This window comes from Myzus persicae, unplaced genomic scaffold (assembly GCF_001856785.1).
Source record: "Myzus persicae strain clone G006 unplaced genomic scaffold, MPER_G0061.0, whole genome shotgun sequence".
Lineage (NCBI taxonomy): Eukaryota > Metazoa > Arthropoda > Insecta > Hemiptera > Aphididae > Myzus > Myzus persicae.
In genome coordinates this window covers 569555-589989 of record NW_019104477.1, presented here as the reverse complement: position 1 = coordinate 589989, position 20435 = coordinate 569555, and the positions used below count along the sequence as shown (strand labels likewise).

General features: G+C 31.5%; 1 protein-coding gene across 5 annotated transcripts in view; it reads right to left on the bottom strand.

Annotated features, from left to right (window-relative positions):
• Positions 1–20435, bottom strand: part of LOC111042452 — a 73496-nt gene that overhangs the window by 19929 nt on the left and 33132 nt on the right. For 4 of the 5 annotated variants that reach the window (XM_022327076.1, XM_022327077.1, XM_022327079.1 and 1 more), the window contains one exon: positions 17143–17298. In XM_022327076.1, coding sequence (XP_022182768.1) covers positions 17143–17298 — 156 coding nt within the window. Of the gene's footprint in view, positions 1–7181; positions 7843–17142; positions 17299–20435 lie in introns of those variants that run through there. The other variant, XM_022327078.1, reaches the window with a different exon arrangement.

The window sequence follows — 20435 nt, the reverse complement described above, 5'->3', positions numbered from 1 at the left end:
ATTACAAGGGCAGGTTCAATGGGCAACGACACGACAGTGCAGGTCTATAATATCGCAATCTATACAACTCTGAGCGAAACATCTATAATGCAATATGAAGCAACAGATAATATTATATTGTTATAAATGCACATAGCACACGCGGGAATTTAGAGACCTTAAATAATTATAATAATAATATCGTCTGGAAATGAGTGCGAGTCGTGAATTACGAACAACATCTAACTAAAAAATTTGAATCAAAAACTACTTCAGCAAATAATATTAATATTAGGTTGCAATATTATTTAGTATATTTTGACGATGCCATCATTCAGCCAAATAGGTAGGTATGTATGATAATGTTATAATATTTTATTTTAATATGATATATAAACTCCGTCGCTGTTATTATGACCACTATTACTTAAGAGCATTGGAAAACTCCGAGTGCCCAACGTTTATGCCACCATAATATACTATATAATTACACGTGTGCACTATACAGTTAGAGCTAGAACTACCGTACACACGAGTATACCTATAGTATTAAATTATTTTACCGTGTACAATGTAGGTACATAGGTTCCCAGCCATGTGTACCGTTTCTAAAATCTAAATGCACACAGATTTTCAGTATTTTAATCTGATTCATTATTAAATATTATTAACTTGTTTCTTTATTTTCGAGAGAGTATAAAAAGAGCATTATAGTACATTTAAATATCACATTGTATAGTGTATACCTACAATATAAATTTGTATCAATAAATCATTTGTTAGTTAATACTATGTTATAATATTTGTTTACCAACATTTTTTTTTTATTATTATTGCAAAATAAGGGTTATTTATAATCTGTTTTTATAATACTTCAATAAGCAAATGTGATAAAAATGAAAACAAAAATAAATAGAAGGACAGAAGAGGAGAAGACGCCCAATGGTGGCACCCTGGGTGTCTATTAATTAAACTTGCAAATAGTTTGATAATTTTGAAAACAAAATTATTTGTACAGTTATCTCATTATTAGCTTAATGCCTTAATATTATGTAAACTATTATTACATAAAACAAAGCTGTTATTGGGTAGTGACTAGTGAGGTACGTCTTGTATTATAATATGATTATAACACATTCATAACATGTATATTACTTAAGTATCTGTGTAGCTAACTGATAATAATTATTATTCTGTGTTACGTATATCTAATAATTTAAAATAATATATCGTTTTAATAATTCATTTATCATCGTATCATCGTAATAACTTTTCAATAACCAATAATAATAGCAGTTTTCGTTATCGTCATTAATAGTTTTTTCATTTAGTTTTAATTACCTTACAACTTTGAGTAAACACAATTTATTTAAACAAAATCTATCAAAAGACTAGCTTTTACCCGATTTTGGTCATCTCTTCCAAAATATAAATAATTAACACAATATATTGTATTGTTATTTAGATTTTTTATCGCAAGAAGTAGTTCAGATATTTATTACAAATAGACAAAACGATGTTCCGTTAATCTTTTTACTGCAAACACCATCGTGATTGAAATAATTTCGAAACACATGTACCCCGTACGCCATTATACCTACTATGCACAGAATGATTTTAAACGTGATATGCTTATTGCTCTACGCACGAAACTTCTATTTGTTCGATAGATATGAAATAATAAACTAAAAATTATTTTTAATTAAATTCAAAAACGAACCCAGCAATATAATTCCATAGATAATGTAACAGCAGTAGGTAATGTTAATTAATATCGATTTTTTAGTTGTATAATGTTTTGTATCAATTAAAGGTAAAAAGTAATCTATCGAAAATATGTAGGTTGGGACAGGCATTTTTAAATTGTATTGTAGAGCAGACTGGATGTCGAGACCTTAGGCCTGAAGTATAAAATAATTAAAATATAACAATTATTCAAATCAGCAAAATGCAATTAATAATTGTTCAAGAATGTTGATTTTTTTGTAATTTGTACAAAATATATTATTATATATTAATGTATTATAATATTATTATATGGTAGTTACCGCATGTGCATGATTATAAGCAAATAATTATAAAAGTAGTGTAAAAAATGGTATGTTTGTTATGGTAATATTATATTCCTGGTTCGTTACCAAGCAGACAAACGACGATCCGATTTATGACGTTTCACCCGAGTGCTTGAATCGAATTTTCATAATTTAGTGAAATATATATTATGTATGTCTAATATTACTGTCATTGGGGCCATCGCATACAATTGTACTCACGCACATAGGTTATATGTGTATCGAGTACACATAAATGGATATTACAACGCGTTTCAATTGGGTTAATAATATCCTCTGGTAACAGTTAACCAATTAAACGTAATATATTGATAAATAATAATATTATATAGGTATTCTGGAATCGAGGCGAAATCGACTGCAGCATCCACGAGAACCTGATAAAACTGCGCAGGTCCTGCACATTCCTCGCGCAAACCGAATCGGTATGTAAATGTTCACGGCAAGGTTTCCTCGGGCTAAAATAAGACGATATCTCGTGTACGCGTGTTGTTACACGCATATACAAGTACTACACACATTATAATATTACTATATTACCATGTATAAGTGTGTGTACGTATTTGTCTCCGCTACAATTCCAATATCGGTCAATTGGATGGCATGAAAAATAGTTTTATATTCATACAACCGAGACGCGCCAAGCCATTACACGGGTAATTGCATCGCGACTGGTCGTCGTCCGACCAGACTAACAGTTATATTCCGCGTGTCTGCCGCTCTCTTGCCGCTATAGCGTACACTACGCTGCTATTTATTATTATTATTATTATTATTATATTATATATGTGTATATAGTATAAATGCTGAGAATTTTATGGAGAAAAAAACACACACTCACATACATAATCCACCAGGGCACCAAGATGACACACATTTGGAGACGTAAAAAACATAAATACATAAATAATATATTATGGTCATATATTATTACATGCACACGAAGAATCCATAACCAATATCATTATACTTGTTAACCGGACGAGAACTATGCTGCAGTGCCGAAGGGCACATGGTCCGTGTATAATTTTTTTAAAGAAAAAAAACTATCGATGAAATAAGGTTAATATACTTATAGTGTTAACAGTTCGATAAGGAATTCTACGGAGTATTTGTGGTTTTTAAATCTGTTAAATATATATTGTTGGTATGGAATCCAATCAATTAAAAATAAATAAATTAGGTAGTAAAATAAGACAATCTATCTAAAATTTAATAGTAATAAAAAAAAGTTCACATAAAGTTTTTCCAGCTGGATTCGTGATTATCGATACTATTATTATTTATTATAATACCATAAAATGAACGATATTAGACCTCAGATAATTAATAAAAGATAAAATGATTTTCAAATTTTGTAGTTTCAAATTTCAAACAATTAAAACAATATTTATGAAATTTCGTTAGTTTTATAATATATGGTACTTACCTATATTTATAAAAACAGTTTGAATTTTGAAACATTTAGACAATACTTACAGGCCGCATTTATTACGTTCGTTGATTGAAATGAACATAAAAATAGATTCTTTGAAAACATTGACAATCCCAAACAAGTGTGAACATTTAAAAATTAAATTTAAAATCTTTTTAAAACGATTCATTTTTGAACGACACTCGACGTGACACCGCCGATGCAATAGAAACACTGACTATCTTTAAGTTAAATAACATTAAAACTATTCGGGTGTAAAGAAGATTTCTCTGAAGTCTGCTCATCGGAAAATTATGCAATTAAGTATAAAAAAAATGATGAGCCTCTCAACCCGAAGCAAAACTAATCCGTGAGATGAACATTAGTCATTGTTTCTGGGATTATACATTTTGCGGTGATAGAGCTGACATAAATGATCAAAAAGGAAAACAACTAAATCATCTGAAAAGTTGTATAACATGTTCAATTTCACCACAGTAAGCCCTAAAATAAGTATTTTTCACTACATAGAAGTAGGTACTAAAACTGCTAAGTTTATGACTAATGCTAAATGTCGAACAGACTTCATGAATCGTGGTACATTTGTGACTGAGGAAAAACGGTCTTTGGCTCACCGCAGATAACAATATAATATAATATGCGAAAACGTTATTCCATATCAGACAAAAATATAAGAAGATATACCATCATGAGAATAAATAAAAAGATTAAGGTGGTGATTACTTGATGGGACTTAGTAAAATGTATAATGTTAGTCCGTAATAATTTAATGCTAAACAGTTTAGGTTAGTAAGAATAACGGTAAATTATTATTATTATTCATTAAGAAAATAGAACTTAGAAATGATGATTATATTTTTTCGCTTTTCTATAAAGTCATATATTATTATAAATTCTGATTAATTACAGCTTTATTTTACAATATAATATTGTTACATCAGTAACAATATGGCACGCATCCTTTTCGTTTCATTCTAATAAACACCGAAAAACCCATACCTACCTAAATATATATATATATTTATATAATGAGCCTGCCTATTTCAGTTTTTAAATCACAAAACTGTCATTTTTAAATTGATATAATTATTTTTCTTGTAATGAACAGCGGGAGCAAACGATCCGTAAAATATACAAGAAAATTTTATTTTATCTGCTGACATAAATGTTATGTCTGTGAAATTAGTACAATACTGAGTTTTTTAAACTTCATATTATTTTTGATAAAGAGTAATCAATTTTAAAATATTAAATTATATGGCAAAAAATTGATTTATTATGTGTTTATATTACGAACCGATATCTAAATACAATTTTTCAATTGTGTTGAAACGTCATTACTCATAATTCATTGACGTGTTAGTTGACTCATATATATAGGTATATAATATAACGGGGGGCTTTGCCCTGTGTACGGTTTCACGATGTAACATTTAGAAAATTTACAGCCTTGGGTAATATGGAAATACAAAAAAATGACTTAAAACGAATAACGATGCATAGTCGTATTATAAGAATTTTACCGATAGTTTTAAAAATAATATAGGGAATAATTATTGGATCTGACCCAAGATCACGTAACATTCCTATACGCCAAAATGTCCAATAGTTGAATGTATTACAAATGTATATGGGTACTAGGTATGTATGCGTATGAATGTATGATAATAATGATGTTATTAATGTTCGCGAAAGTCGTAACAGCTGCGGTTTGTATATTTTATTTTTATCTTGTTTTTATTTAATCTGATGAACTTTTCCTACAACTCCTAAATTGTGCCAATCTATAGCACTTATAATACAGTTGTTCGCGTGGTGGCAGCTGTCTGCCTGTGTATACAACTCTAATACAAGCATAGTATGGTATTTATATATCATTGTGTTTTAGACTGTAGATTCCTCGTGATAGTTCTCACACAATTTTATGGACTAGAACAATGACCATTAGCAGCAATTGGGAATATTGAGCGAAATGTAAACAATATCATACGGCGATAACCGTAATAAATACTCGCTGCTCTATGTGAAGATGAGTGTGGGGGGGTATATTTCACGGAACGAGTAGTCGGTATTGTTCCGGACCTCTGGATTCGAGGTGCGCGCCTGGGCCCCGCGTCGTCGTCCGTCGTACGGAATCCGTTTTACTAAAGTCCACGCGCGGTCGACCGTAACCGTACAACGCGATGGTGTCTGTGTTTTTTTTTCTATTCCAACACACTATACCTTTGTTTATATCCCCCCTACCCTATCATCATTATCATAATCTTTATTCTTTATTATTACCATTGCAGGGTTCCCAAACAGGAAAACAAAAATGCACATCACCCAATATAAAACATTCAGTAGTGACTTTACAAATGAATATCTAATCCATTTTAGTGCAGTTTAATAATATGATATTACTTGAAATGTGCTGGACTGACCAATAAGCAGTTAAGATACTGTTCCTGCAAAAATACATAGGGCTTTCAATTATCAATACTAGAAAGCGGCCAAGAGACTCGTGCGACCAATAAACAAAAAAAAAACATAACAGTGCAGTAGAAAAGCATTGAGTTTAAGTTTATCTTTTTCACATTTTATTATAGACATTTTATATTTTACTAATATTTCTTGAAAATTGAGACAGAAAAGTGTGCAAGTGTTTATATAAATAGGCTATGGATGGTTTAATCTCACCCTAGTTATATGAATAATATTTAGTAGAAGTATTCAGGTATCGCAATATTATTGTAAACATCAATGTGTATAGCAACGTCATTACCTAAGCGCTGTCCTCGTCTGTTGCTCGACCTAACCGACTTTACCCGATTATTACCAGAATTATATTTATAATAAGGATAGCATCTATAAATTATAACATTACGGCAATAATAGTCATCCGAAGATGATTTTTGTTTTCTTTGGTGGAATAATATTTATGTGCACATTCGACGGGATGTTGACGACTTGCAACCATGCAGCTAGCTGTCTCTTTTTACACAATAAAAATTTATAATGTCGTCGGCAATATATTCGCGTATTGTGTGAATATTGGTGGCATCGCGCGACAGCCCGAGGAGTTCAATCAACTTGTACACGAAGCGCGGGCATTGTGTATTGCCGGGCATTCCGTTGCCTGCCGCCGGTCCATATTTCGTTTATATACACACACACGTATATCATATATATAATATATATATATATATATATATATATATTTATAACATATGTGTATGTGTATCATTTTAATACACAGTAACCGCCGGCCCGTCCATCATTGTGTCCGCAAATCAAATTTGTTCCACATATACACACGTCTGAAGCCCCCGCCTCGCACAGAATTCGATGACATTGGCCGGCGTATATTATATACGCGACTATATATTATATTATCGCCACGGTCAATGAAAACTCGCGATGTCAATGAATCCTGTCTATTATACTCTATGCAGTACGCCGGCTCATTATAGTCTTGTATGTGTATAAATATAATATTATACGGACCGAGCTAACACCTATCATCGTCAAAACGCACACGAGCTAGCTATATATAGATATATGATAATGATGTGCTACACAAAAGCTACATATGAACGCTTAACGTAAAACCAAAATAATAATTATTATAATACGATAATATACATATGACGAATAGTAGTTGTGCATAATATTACGATATATATAATATATTATTATCATCGGAGTGTAGGTACCTAAATTTTGGGTGATGACCGCGCTTCCTGCGAACGCCGGCAATTGAGGCACCATGACTCCTGCTGCTTCTGACCACCATGTGCACGTCGTCCTGCTGTCGGTACGCAGGTTTCTTTTGCACACTACACCCGAGACCGAACATCGTTGCGACTATTATTTGGACGAAGAAACCATGACTATATTTTAAAGAAATTTCGTTTCACGCAGCCATCGGCGAACGACGGGGACGATCCTTTTACAGCCATTCGCTGCTGGTGCGAGGATTTTAAATTCACGTAACTATCTCACTGGTTCAAAGTGGAAAAATAAAAATAAACATCACTGCGGCGACCGAAACGAGACGAAAAACTGCCGTAATAGTTTATAAGATAGGTAACCGACGACGACTGTGGTATACGATAATATTCTTATTATTTTTATATTAATACTCGTAACTATAATATTAATACAAACAATTAATAACTAATCAAAATCAGCGGAATTTCACAATATACTGGGTAACTAAAAATTAATTTACAACAAAAAAGTGCAACTATTTAGTTTTGGGGGTATGGAGAGCGAAGGAAGAATAGAGAAGCGTGTAACGTCCACCACCACGACGACGCTCGTCGTGTTGAAGGAAAGGTTGTTGCACGTCTCTCGGCGCGATTGTCACTGGCCGCGCACGCCGCCGCCGTCCGTTTGAGAAAACCGTTCTTCCACGTACCTACCCATTGCTGTACCAATACACTAGCGCTACGTCGCGCCATGTACCGTTTGTTGGAGTTTTTGTTTCTTTTTCTTCTTTTTTTTAGGTAGCTCACGACAACAGCGCGTGTGTGTGTATGTAATTACGCAGGTCTTTCAAAATCGCACTAGACTTACGTAGCCTTGTTTAATCATTGTCCTCCAGGTGAACGTTCGTTGAATCGTCTATATAGACTATTTAATATCATGCTCAGCTGTAATCTAGCAGCGTGTGGGCGATGAACGATCAACCCCACCGGAGGCGAAATATCAAATATACTGGCGACTATATCATATTATTGTATTAGGTATATTTATGTATTCATGCGCAATAAACGTCACTTGGAGTTCGTTAACCTTTATAATTTATAAGGCAGTGGACAATTAATACAATAAGACTTTTAGGCTGAAAAACAAATCTGTACTTGCCAAAATTTCAAAATCAAATCATTTTTCAGTAGCTGGATTAGGGATGTAAATAATAATAATAATATTTATGGTTAGCGGTTGTCGTTACCGCCGCCCACAGTTTCCAATCGCCACCGCCGCCGTTGCCGCCGCCGCTAAAATCTCTCATGCTACAAGATTTGGAACTTTCTCTCAAAAACTGGTATGACCGGTCAAACGAAATTATGTTTACAAAATGCATGCTCATAAAAAAACAACTCATCTTTCTCGAAATTTCTTGAGTATACTCTTCGATCTAAATGTTTTGCACATTTTTTATTCTATTACTTAAACTTGTCCACTGGGGCATCTGGCTTACAGGCTAACAGAGTTCAGTATAGGTCTGTGTGCATGTAGGTAGTTTAAACGATATTTTCTATTGTGGAATATGAATACCGCCAACTGCCTGCAGCCACCGCGCTAGGATTACGCACGAAAGACGAATTAAGAACAATAATCAGTAATCACTAAAATAAAATAGTAAATCAGAGACCTCCCAAGTGGTGCAACAATCAATTATATTAACATACAATATGTACGTTTTAATTTCAGAAATTCTTCCACCGCATTGAAATCTCTATGTAGCTCTCTAATTATATTATTTACAATCACTTTTATCATGTTACATTCATTAATATAACAACATAATATATAATATATTAATATGTCATTGTTTATTATACATTCGTATTATGTTATATTATAATTTATATTTATGTATAAATCACACTTTATAATGATTTAAAATTACTTTTGTTCCTAAAGATATTTTAACGTATAAGTTATGATATTAATGTGAATATTGGTTATATACCCATAGCCTGAGTGCCACCAATTGGCAAATCCTATGTTTAGATGACTTTTTTTTTATATGTGGCCGGCGGATATGGTTTTCAATTCACACCAGAATGGGGAAATATGTATTATTACTTAATGAAAAAATATATATGACAGTACTACGTGTACAAAATAAAATCGTTCATCGAGCTATAGCTGTTAACACTAGAAGCAGTATAATGTAACGTTATAATATCACATGACTTTAACCGATTTTCTATAGCACATACTCATACATATAATAGGTACCTATAAACTTATTACCCGCGAACGGGTCGTTGCACCGGCCAAGTGGTCATTGTCATAGTTATAGGGCTCCTCATCACTGTGTAGTGTCCCATTCAAGACATGCTCGGGTACATCGATGAATGGACTACAGAAGCCCCGTATACTACGCGAATAACGGCAGTTATCGCGAACGTGGCACTTTGAATGAAAGACGAAGATTATATGCACGTGGAGAGGTTATAACTTAAATACTTTCTTCGTGTGTGTGTTTAATGTTTATATATATATATATATATATTATGTATAGATATTCATTATATATTTTATAGAATTGTATACATGTGCACATGTGTGTCTTTTTGTTTGCGAACAATGTTTCAGCGATCGCCGTACCGTGGGACATTGCGTGAGCGCCTCTAGAGAAGAAATATATATACATACAATATACATAAATATATACACTCAAAAAGCAGTGTCGCCCAACAGCGGATGCGATGAGGACCGCAAACTCGTTAAACGTATACATATAGTCATACACGGTACGTTTATATAGTCACGGTCCACAGCTGTATTTAACATATACGTATACGTATACCACTGCTGAAGATATCTCATAACAAAATACACCATTCGCCATCGCGTCACTATGGCTGTCGATAACACAACAGCATAATCGAAGGTATTATATAAACTAATCGGTGTAATCATCTAATTAATAAAATCTCAAGGAAATTGATTTTCGCTCAACGAGCCTTTCATTCTTTCAAAATGTATTCATTCGAATGAATATACTCGTAAATAGTATGAAAAATATTTCACAGGATATAAGCTATATGCCAATCGGTATGCCTCTCTGTAAAAATTAACGTTTGAGCATATAGGCTAAGGGTAGTTTGCACAGAAGGGTGATAATATCTCTTTCTCTTTAAATAAACAGTTGAATTTCCGCAGCTCAGAGTTCTGATTTTTAAGGGAATACAAACTTGAGTTATTACAAATGTCGATACATAAAAAAAAACAATTAAGTGTATGTTTATGGCATCTAAAAGAGAGTTTTTTAGGTATTTTTGAGATGAATTACGATTCGATAACCGGGAGTCGACTGCATAGGTAAATACTTTGAAATAGCACCAAAATGAATAGAAACCAGCTATTTTTATTACACGCATATCGTGCTAAAAAATAAATATGAATTAATTGATCGACTTTCACCACGGCTGCCGTTCAGCAGCATTTGCGAGGGGCTCAAAAGAATGACATTTATGTGGTAGTTGATCGGACTATAAAATTACTATAACTATTAACATGTCGTGTTAATCATACAAATATACATAAAAATGCATCTTCAGAAATTAGTTGGACTTATTTTTACCTATATACTATATCAAACCGTTATATAAATTGTCCTGTTGTGTGGCAAATTATTATAGTATACCGGTATATACCGGATATATGACGGTGGTCCACAAAACAAAAAATAAAATCCCGGTCGACTAATTTTACATGGCAATAAAATAATGCATAGCTTTACGATTTTTTTCCTTCAGAGAAATAATTAATATTTGAATATAGGCGCATGTTTAACCGGAACGCCTAAAGTCTCCTCGCCGTAGTCGTGTGTTTATTGTGTTATTATAGTTATTATAGGTGCCCGGTACTTATATTACACTGACGGATACCGCCGGTATCCGTTCCATCTGGAGCAAACGAACTGTTTCGAATTTCGATCAGACATTTCGGTTCAAGATTTTTGAAATGAGATAATATAATATACTAATACGTGTATATAAACCTCGTGTCAAGGTACTTTTATTAGTGGTGCTAATTTAATAAATTCCTCTACAATTTGGTTACCGTTATAAAGTTCTAGAATCATCACCTACTTTGTTTTTAAATTTAAGGAATAATTATTGCAATGATTTGTTAATCAGTACCTATCATTTTTATTATTTCAGTTTTTGTTTTTTTTATTGATCCTTATACGATTCACAGTAATTCCCACGGTTGTAGTGAAGGACAAACAAAGCATAAAGACTTATATTAAGAAAACAATCCAAAGGTAACTGATCATAGCAGTTAAAACTTAAGCAAATAATGTGTTAACATTAAACATTATTTAATTATTATGTGGTTCATGAACGATTTCATAAAAAAAATATTATGACTATGTGGTTTTGCAGAACTTCAACAAAATTTCATCACGTCAAAGTAAATTTCATAGTGATGTAGATGAACGATTATTTATTTATCTACATTTTATATCGTAATAATATGTTAATAGGATTTTACATTTATTTTTATTTGATTACAGTAAAATCGTGTGACTCGTTAAACAAGAATAATATGTTATTGCATGTAATATTATTTAAGCATACATCGTACGCGTTACACCCTCAGTCGTTCTTATGGCTTCTTAGTATAGGTACCTATGTACGAATATACGCCAATGAACAAACACACATACCACATGAAATTAAAATAAGTTGACAAAAATGATAGCGTGAAGGTTTAACAAATTATTATGTAATATGTTTGTATAATAAGTAGTAACAAGGATCAATAGTGAGCAGACATTTTTTACATTCTATTTCACAAACTGTGTAGTTGCATCTTAACTCTGAATAAATCACAAAAAAAAAAATAAGTATCAATGAGTAGCTGAGGTACAAAAATGAAAAAAAAATGGAAATTTATGCAAGATTGTGCTATTTAAACATGTTAATTTTACTATTGATAAGTAAGTACCTACTTGAATAATGAAAAAAACTATTCATCACATGAATTAAATGCATTAAACACAGAAATTAGATTCAATATTAGTAATTAATTAATAAATTGACTTTCCAATTAAAACCAAATTATGAGTTTGACTAGCAAAGTGCATAGGTAATCAAATACAATTGTTTTTGGAAACAAACGCCATACTGTGTAAATTAATGTTGTTTGTTTATAAGTTTCGTTACGGATGTATATAACAGCGTTAAACATTGAAGCAAATAATCATTGACATAAAAACAGTGATCTTGTTTTTTATTATTAAATTAAGTAGTATTTTACGTAGTAATATCATTTAAGTTACGTGTATTGTTACAGTAACATAATTAATAGTGTATTCGTGTCAATATACAATTATTGTCAATTGCATAACAATTTGCCATATAACAAGGTATCCTTATTGTCATTACTCATTAGTCATTACTCACTGGAGTATACTTGAGTTCTCCAACCAATAACTATACTAGTTTATAAAAAAAATATTATGACACTAATTAATAGATTTATTACTTTGTGTGCCTTACACACATGTACAAACGTGAGGCATAATCACTAATTTGATTTTTTATCAACTTATAAAGAAAAAAGTTTTTCACTTTTGTGTTACCTCTTATAATCTTTTTAAATAAGACATGTTTCATAATAATATTTGTATAATAGTTTTAAACTTTCGACTGTATTTAAGTAAAATATTTAGAACTGATTATTAAATAATAGGTATGTACCTATATTATAAGAGGAACTAATTCGAGATTAAAAACAAATTCTTAGTTTTTTTTAAATTACATTTTCTATTTATATCTTCTTAATATTATATTATAAATAAAGTAAATACGTAGTATTGCTTAGTAGTTAATACGTTGGATATTGTACTAAGTTATGCCGTTTGTACATTTTTTAATCTTTAGCAAAACAGTATAAATGAAGTATGTTTTTATATTTAAGTATGTATATAATATACAAATTGAATCAGGTATGCCTATTATTACGAAAAAAAATAACTGTACTTGCGGTGTACATTTTTATTAAATCGTGTCATTATAGGTTACTAACAGCCATAAATTATTGGTACTTAATATCTATCTTCGCGGACTTTACTTATTTATAGAAAGTAGTATTGTACATTTGTACCTTCATACAACATAATATTACAATGGTGCCAATGGTAACAACTACCGTTGCGGAATGTGTGTAATTTAATTCGGTCCCAGCCCTTCAAACCAATTTTACACCCCTATAAAGATCCACCAAAAATTATTGTCATAGTCATAAGAGAATAGATTCCAAGTACACAATTGTAATTGTATAATATCATTTCTATTAAAATAAGATAAAACCTTTAGTTACAAATATCGATAAGAATTAAGAATAAATTTGATAAGTGAATGTAAATTTTTTTTACATATAATAAACAACATACCATTTGAAATTGAAATTAATTATATGGCTAGAAAAGAATGATGGAGTTAAGTAAATATGGCTTTATTATAATATTCAAGTTAGGTACATATAGCTGAAAATAGAGCAAAACTAAAACAATCTACGGTGTTCCTTGCCGTGGAACAAGCCCGTGTATAACTACCGATCGATTTGCTGCGAATGTCACTCAGAAGACCATTTGTCACTTGTCTAGTGACAAGCATAGGTTGTATATACAACCACTGTAAATACAAGATATAATACATGTCAAGTATACAGTATGTGAATAATTATAACGTGCAGGGACCCCACAACGGGACCGTTGAAATGAATTTGTAATTTTTGAAATTTTGAAATGTTGATAGGAATACTTATTTTATATTAATTAATATTTTATGGGGCTGGCATAGGCATTTATTGCAGGCCGCAGGGTCTTAAAATTCAGCGTATTGAGCCTGATTATGTGTGTTACAAAATTTTGTTTAGAATCTTATATTTTAGTTGTAAATTGTAATAGCTAAGTATATAATTATGAGGACAAATAGATATTATAATTAGATAAACCACACACAAAATGTACAAAAAAAAATAATATATTACGTTGTTGATCCAGTACGTTGCATGTTAAATAGTCCGTTAAGGAATAGTTTTGGGAGTATAATTATTATTCGAAAAAAAAAAGTCCGTTAAGAAAACAAAACGGTTTAATTCAATTTCGTATGCGTGCTCTACGTCTTTAGCTCTGTTATGGAATCAAAAAAACGAGAGTGTTTTGATAATATCTAGAGATTTGTCACGTCTACCAGCCATATTGCACTGTGGCATAAAATAATATTACATATTATATTGTGACAAAACGAGTAGGTAGGCGGCAAATAGTAAATACTAAATATTTAGCCGAGTCTTGTGGAAAAACGATTAACCGCATCGACATACAGCCGTTCGCTCGTTTATAACAATTATTACAACTTTCTAACTATAACAATTACAGTACGCCCGCCGAATATTGTATTGCATGCACTATAATATTATTATAAGCCCGGTGCTCGATATAGTAGTACCTACTATCCCATATCAAAACACGGCGGAAACGCTGCTGGCCAGAGATCGTTACGATTTGTTGTGGGATTAGAAAAAACATACCCGGGTACATAATATTATAATAATAAATATTAATAATAATCTAGTCGTCACGTCTTATTGGTTTCAGTTGGTGGGGACAATCATCACATTGTCCGCTGACAATCGATCGTATAACAAGTGCCTATCTACAACACCTACCTATGTATTACCGATAACAACACGCACATATCTACAGCAGCACAGGCCATTTACCCGTCGCTGGTTTTCTGTTATAAAACTGCGGTCGTGTATTATAATAATGTTCACGGAGAGCTTCACTTCCTATAGAATATTGTATGCAGTTATGTAGGCACCGGTAATCTCACCATTTTTCCTATACCTACTGCATTTATATCGTAGGTATTACGTATTATTATCATCTTCATAATCATCATTACCTATTTACCTATTTACTATATTATGAAGGCATCCGACGGGATCGCAGTGAGTTGTTCGAACAGATGAGATTCCGTGCACATAATATTTATATTATTATAATAATATTATTCTTGTACGCCAATATGATAATTAAGAAGAATTTTTCAGGCGGGCGTCCAAAAGTAAAAGTGTACGAAATAACACGCAGTCTAGGTTATATTATTAATATCATAAATCCGAGCTGTGTGTTTTCTTTAAAGATATAATAAACGCGCGGAATCCAACGGAAGCTTCTCGTTTCGTGTGAACCACAGAGCAACAGGTGAGGTTGTATGTAGTATTGTAGTGCTCGTCTGTGGAATCTCGAGTTCCTTCAAAGATTGGCTATTAATATACACGTGGACGTGGTACGTATATCGTATACAATTTTTTTAATGTAATAAACATAATATTTCATGTAATAGTGATGTACAAGACTTGTCCCTTTTCAAAATGCCGTGTTGCGCAACGATATTTTTTTTAATAGGTAACACGTGTAATGTACATGTAAATAAAGGTACCAATTAAATAACCACTGCTCAGTGCTCACTGTTAAATAATATACCGGTACTTGACAGTTGACAATAATGCTTCTCAGAATAATATGCTCTTGGACATAAATTATTTTCTCGAAATGCGATGATACGAATTTGTGTGGTGGTGGTTATTACGCGCGGCTGTGGTTAAAAACGAAATAACTGGATATCCGAGAGTGAAGAATAGCGGTGGAAGTATCATCTTTTACTCGAACGTGTTCGTAGAAATTATCTCCGAGTGTAAATCGATTGCATAAAAATCGAAAAATAAAAATCAATTATGCGTATCGGGAAGGAAGTTGAGACTATACGACGTAGCAATAGGATAAGACGAAAATATTATCACGACAACGACGGAGGCCGCTTTCACTTTTCACTATAAAAAGCATCAGCTATATCTTATAATATATAACGTCATATAACAGTGATACAAGCGTCAGTACTGTGGTTATTAATCGAATCTTAAAGGCCAACACAGCTAATAGACTACGCTGCGGCTGCTGCCACCACTGGCCAGCTTTAGAACAAAATTGGGAGTAGTATATTATGTCGGTACATAACTAGGTATATCGTATTTATGGTGCATAATTTGTGCATGTCAAGTTCCATACCACGGTCGCAAAAAATTGGCGTTCAATAATACTTATCATATGCTTTTAATTATTTTTTTAAATTTAAATGTCGTTTTCATCCGACGAATCCAAAGACGAGCTGAAATATTGCAATTTTGTTATTCTACGTCGGAACAATGATTTCCCCTTTCAATACACTTGCATGACTAATAATATTATTATACGTAAATATTATTAAAACAAGACGTCTATATTATGTGTTTATGTGTTTGAATGCGTTTCTACAAAAAGAAACAACTCGTCGACGTCGGTCATTACTCATTATCTTTTAATGTATACCTATTCAGCTAATCGTTTACTTAAGACGTTTGACGTTTATTTTATGTAAACGGACGAAGAACATAAATACTATCAAACGTAGGTATAGCAGTAGAAACTTTTAACGTAGCGTTTCATTATAATATTATTTATTAGGTTTCAAAAATCGATTTATAATTTATAGTGTAATAACTAATAATATACGTACATGCATAAGCATTATATTTAAATTCTAATGAAAGATGTGTAGCTGATGTAACTATCATGCCAGTAAAGTAAAACGTCAACGCGTGGCTGTGTAGAAGAAAACTACTTTTTATACTACACACATTAATATAAAACGATTAATTTCGAATCGGTCATTATTAGTATAATAATATTATATACCATTACGGCTATTGCTTATTGACTAATAACTACAATACTACATTGATCACTTTCGAATACCACTATTCAGTGATGCAGAGTGTAAATAGGTATTAGGTGTAACTCGACCTTTGAGAAATATCATCATCCTTTTGATTTTTCTTAATATTATTGACTATCGTATCCACTAAACTTACCATATTTCACCGGCTGATTTGCACAGGAGCTTCACGCAGTCCAGACATCCCCTGGCCGACGCGTAGTGCAGTGCCAGAGCACCGTTGTTGGACCTTTCCAGCACCGGCATGTCTGCTTCCCACAATAGCCACCTGACCACGTTCACTCGACCATATCTGAACAAGAGAGAGAAAGATTTAAAATAATAATACATATGTAATATTATGCACTTAAAACGTTCGGATTGCGCAGCTGACAGCAGTAGGTAAACATAATTATTGAATAATCAAAGTTAATTATTGTTTATATTATTATACTGACTAATGAAAGTTAATCACGTCATACTCGTAACAATTAAGCAATCAACCGTATAGAAAACAAAGATTTTTGGATTGGCCAGTCATACACCATGTGTTTTTATTACAAACAACAGTAATAATCATTATTATTATTGGGTATACCTGTATTATTATTTATTATTGTATATGTATGTCTTATGCGTTAACTGTGTACATTGAACAAGAATGTTTAACAATCAATGTTTGTATACATTTATCATATTGTTCACTTTCAACATGACACGCGTAATGTATGTAGATTTATTTATCAATAATATTTATATTGTTTATTTAACATGCGTTATGCGTCTGACTAAATATTATGTATACCTACCTAGTACAATAAATAATAGTATTCTCTAAAAGTCTAAACTATAATGATTTTAATAAAAATCATATATCTAAAATATGTTTTAATTGATAAAACAACACACTTAAAAATAGAGTATTAATTTTTTGATATACCTAGTAATAATTGTGATTATAAACGAATTTTATTTTAGTTCAAGTGTCGATAGTCAAATCTTTATAGATTTATTAGATATGATGAATTTTCAATATATTATTTTGGCTCTCTTTGTGTTATTTATAGATAATAAATAATAGAAATTGTTGACTTTTTTTTATAATAAAATGTTTGTTTGTGAGTAAAAAAGCTTGGAAATTTAATTTTTAGTTTCTTATACAGCGACTAAAAAATATCTTGATTTTATAATCGCGGTTTTTTTATTAACATCTTAAGTAAGTTAGAAATTCTACAAAATAGGATATTTATACAAAAAATTCCGATTATAGTTATTTTGTTGATCACTTTGAATAATTTAATAAATAAATTACATCGATATAATAACTTATAAGTATACACTAGACTTTTTATGAAGAAATTATGGTAGAATATAAGTAATTTCTAATTACTATGAGTAGTTACGTTAGATTCATTATTACTTTTTCATAGATACTATCACAATTAATATATTCGAACAACTTTCCTATTCAGTTTATAGTAAATGGTAACCATTAGAATCCGTAATCATTTTAAAATCATGGCACATGTCCATATTTAGCTAATATTTCAAGGCTGGAATCTTTATATTATGTCGTTAATATTTTAAACGTTTAAATTAAGACTTGTAAGTTATTTCTTATTTCATATTTGTATCATAATATAGGTAAACGTAGGTACATATTTGTGTCATAATATATTTTTTTTTTAATAAAATATTATTTTTACGTAATAATAAAAATGTTTATAATACTTTGTTTAAAATATAGCTTCTTAATATTGAAAGATTAAAATTTACACGGAGAAAACAACTATTTTAACGACAAAACATTTTATCAAATTAAATAAATATCAAACGTGTGCATCACAACAAATTTTAAACATTTAAGAAATTATGAAATCGAGGATATTAACACAAAGTTAATGATAAACAGTTATAACTGCCCTTAACTTCACCACCTATCATTTTCCAACTGTTACAGAAAATATGATGCATAAATTGTAGTGCAACCACTGACTATTGCTATTCAAAAGGAGATGAGAACCACAGAATTACGATAATTTGTATGTTTCTAATCAGATTTTTTTATACTATCATTTGAACATTTAACTTTTATAAGCGTTTTAAATGGTGGTACAAAAGGTGACTAAATCCAAGGTTTAATAAAGTGGTTGCAAATAATAATTATTTACAATATATTACATGGAGATATGTGTATTTCCATGCTATTTGCATGCGTATAAGTACCTACCTATGGAGTTAACATACGATTTTCCAATTTCAAACAGCTGTAGAAATACAATATAATATTCAAACAAAAGAATATCAAAATAAAATCACTACAACATTCATCAATAATTTTCGTTTAATATAAATGAATAATTTTATGTATAGCTTTAAAATGTATAGGTAGTTAAGGTACTGACATACGGTATAGTATGTGTACCTATATGAAAAACCTGTATTCATGTGTAGTATAGTTAATATGCTTGTAGCCCATATATATTATCAATATATTTAATATGGTTAAACTGTTGAATGCTTATAGAATAAATAATAAACGCATACATTTCAATTAGTTCCGCTGTGTATATTAATTTAGTTTGATTAGCACGTTTCTATTTATAAACGGTATAGGTAGATGTAAATATGTAACTAGATACCAACTTGTAAACGGTTCATTAAATTTTCATTTTCATTCTATCAGATATGCGTTATAATTTAATATGATTTCACGTACCAGATAAATATAACTTGTAAAACACTTTAATTACAGCTGTTTACTTTTTAAATGCAACCGATTCTGTGTTTTCCATGTTTGGCGTTCAAATAATTGTTGCTCATGTTATGCCAGTCACACTTCGTTTTGCTGGTAAGTAAACGAAGAATCAATTGCAAAATCATATTAGCATCATGTTTTTTTCTTTTTTAAGATTCTTCTTTAATCGTGTCAACTTTACCAAATTGTATCAATAGTAGATATTATTATAAAATTGATATTTGAGAATCCAATTCGCGTTCGCCTGGAGTCCGACAAATACGGCAACACAAAATGCGCACCGGTATATGTCGTTACTCACGGTGAACGGCCACGGCGCAGTGGAAGGGGCGTCAGTGGCGACGGTCAACATCCCATAATAATATTATCGTGTATGAAATAAAAATATAATTTTAGTGTTTGTCGCACCGGGGTCACATACATAGGAAACGCGATCCGCCAGTGCGCACAAACCATGACCGAACCAGTGGTTTATTTGTTCCGGCCGGTGAAGTCCTCGTGTATTATAATAAATACAATATACCTACGTAGCAGCAGTAAGTAATAATGGTGAAAATTATGATGATGACGATGATGATAACATATATTATCATGATTAGTAACGACTTAACTGTTTTTGCCAAACAGAGCACAAACGTTGTGCGTATAGGTATATTATTAGACCTACGTACTGTCGTTTTATACTAATCCTT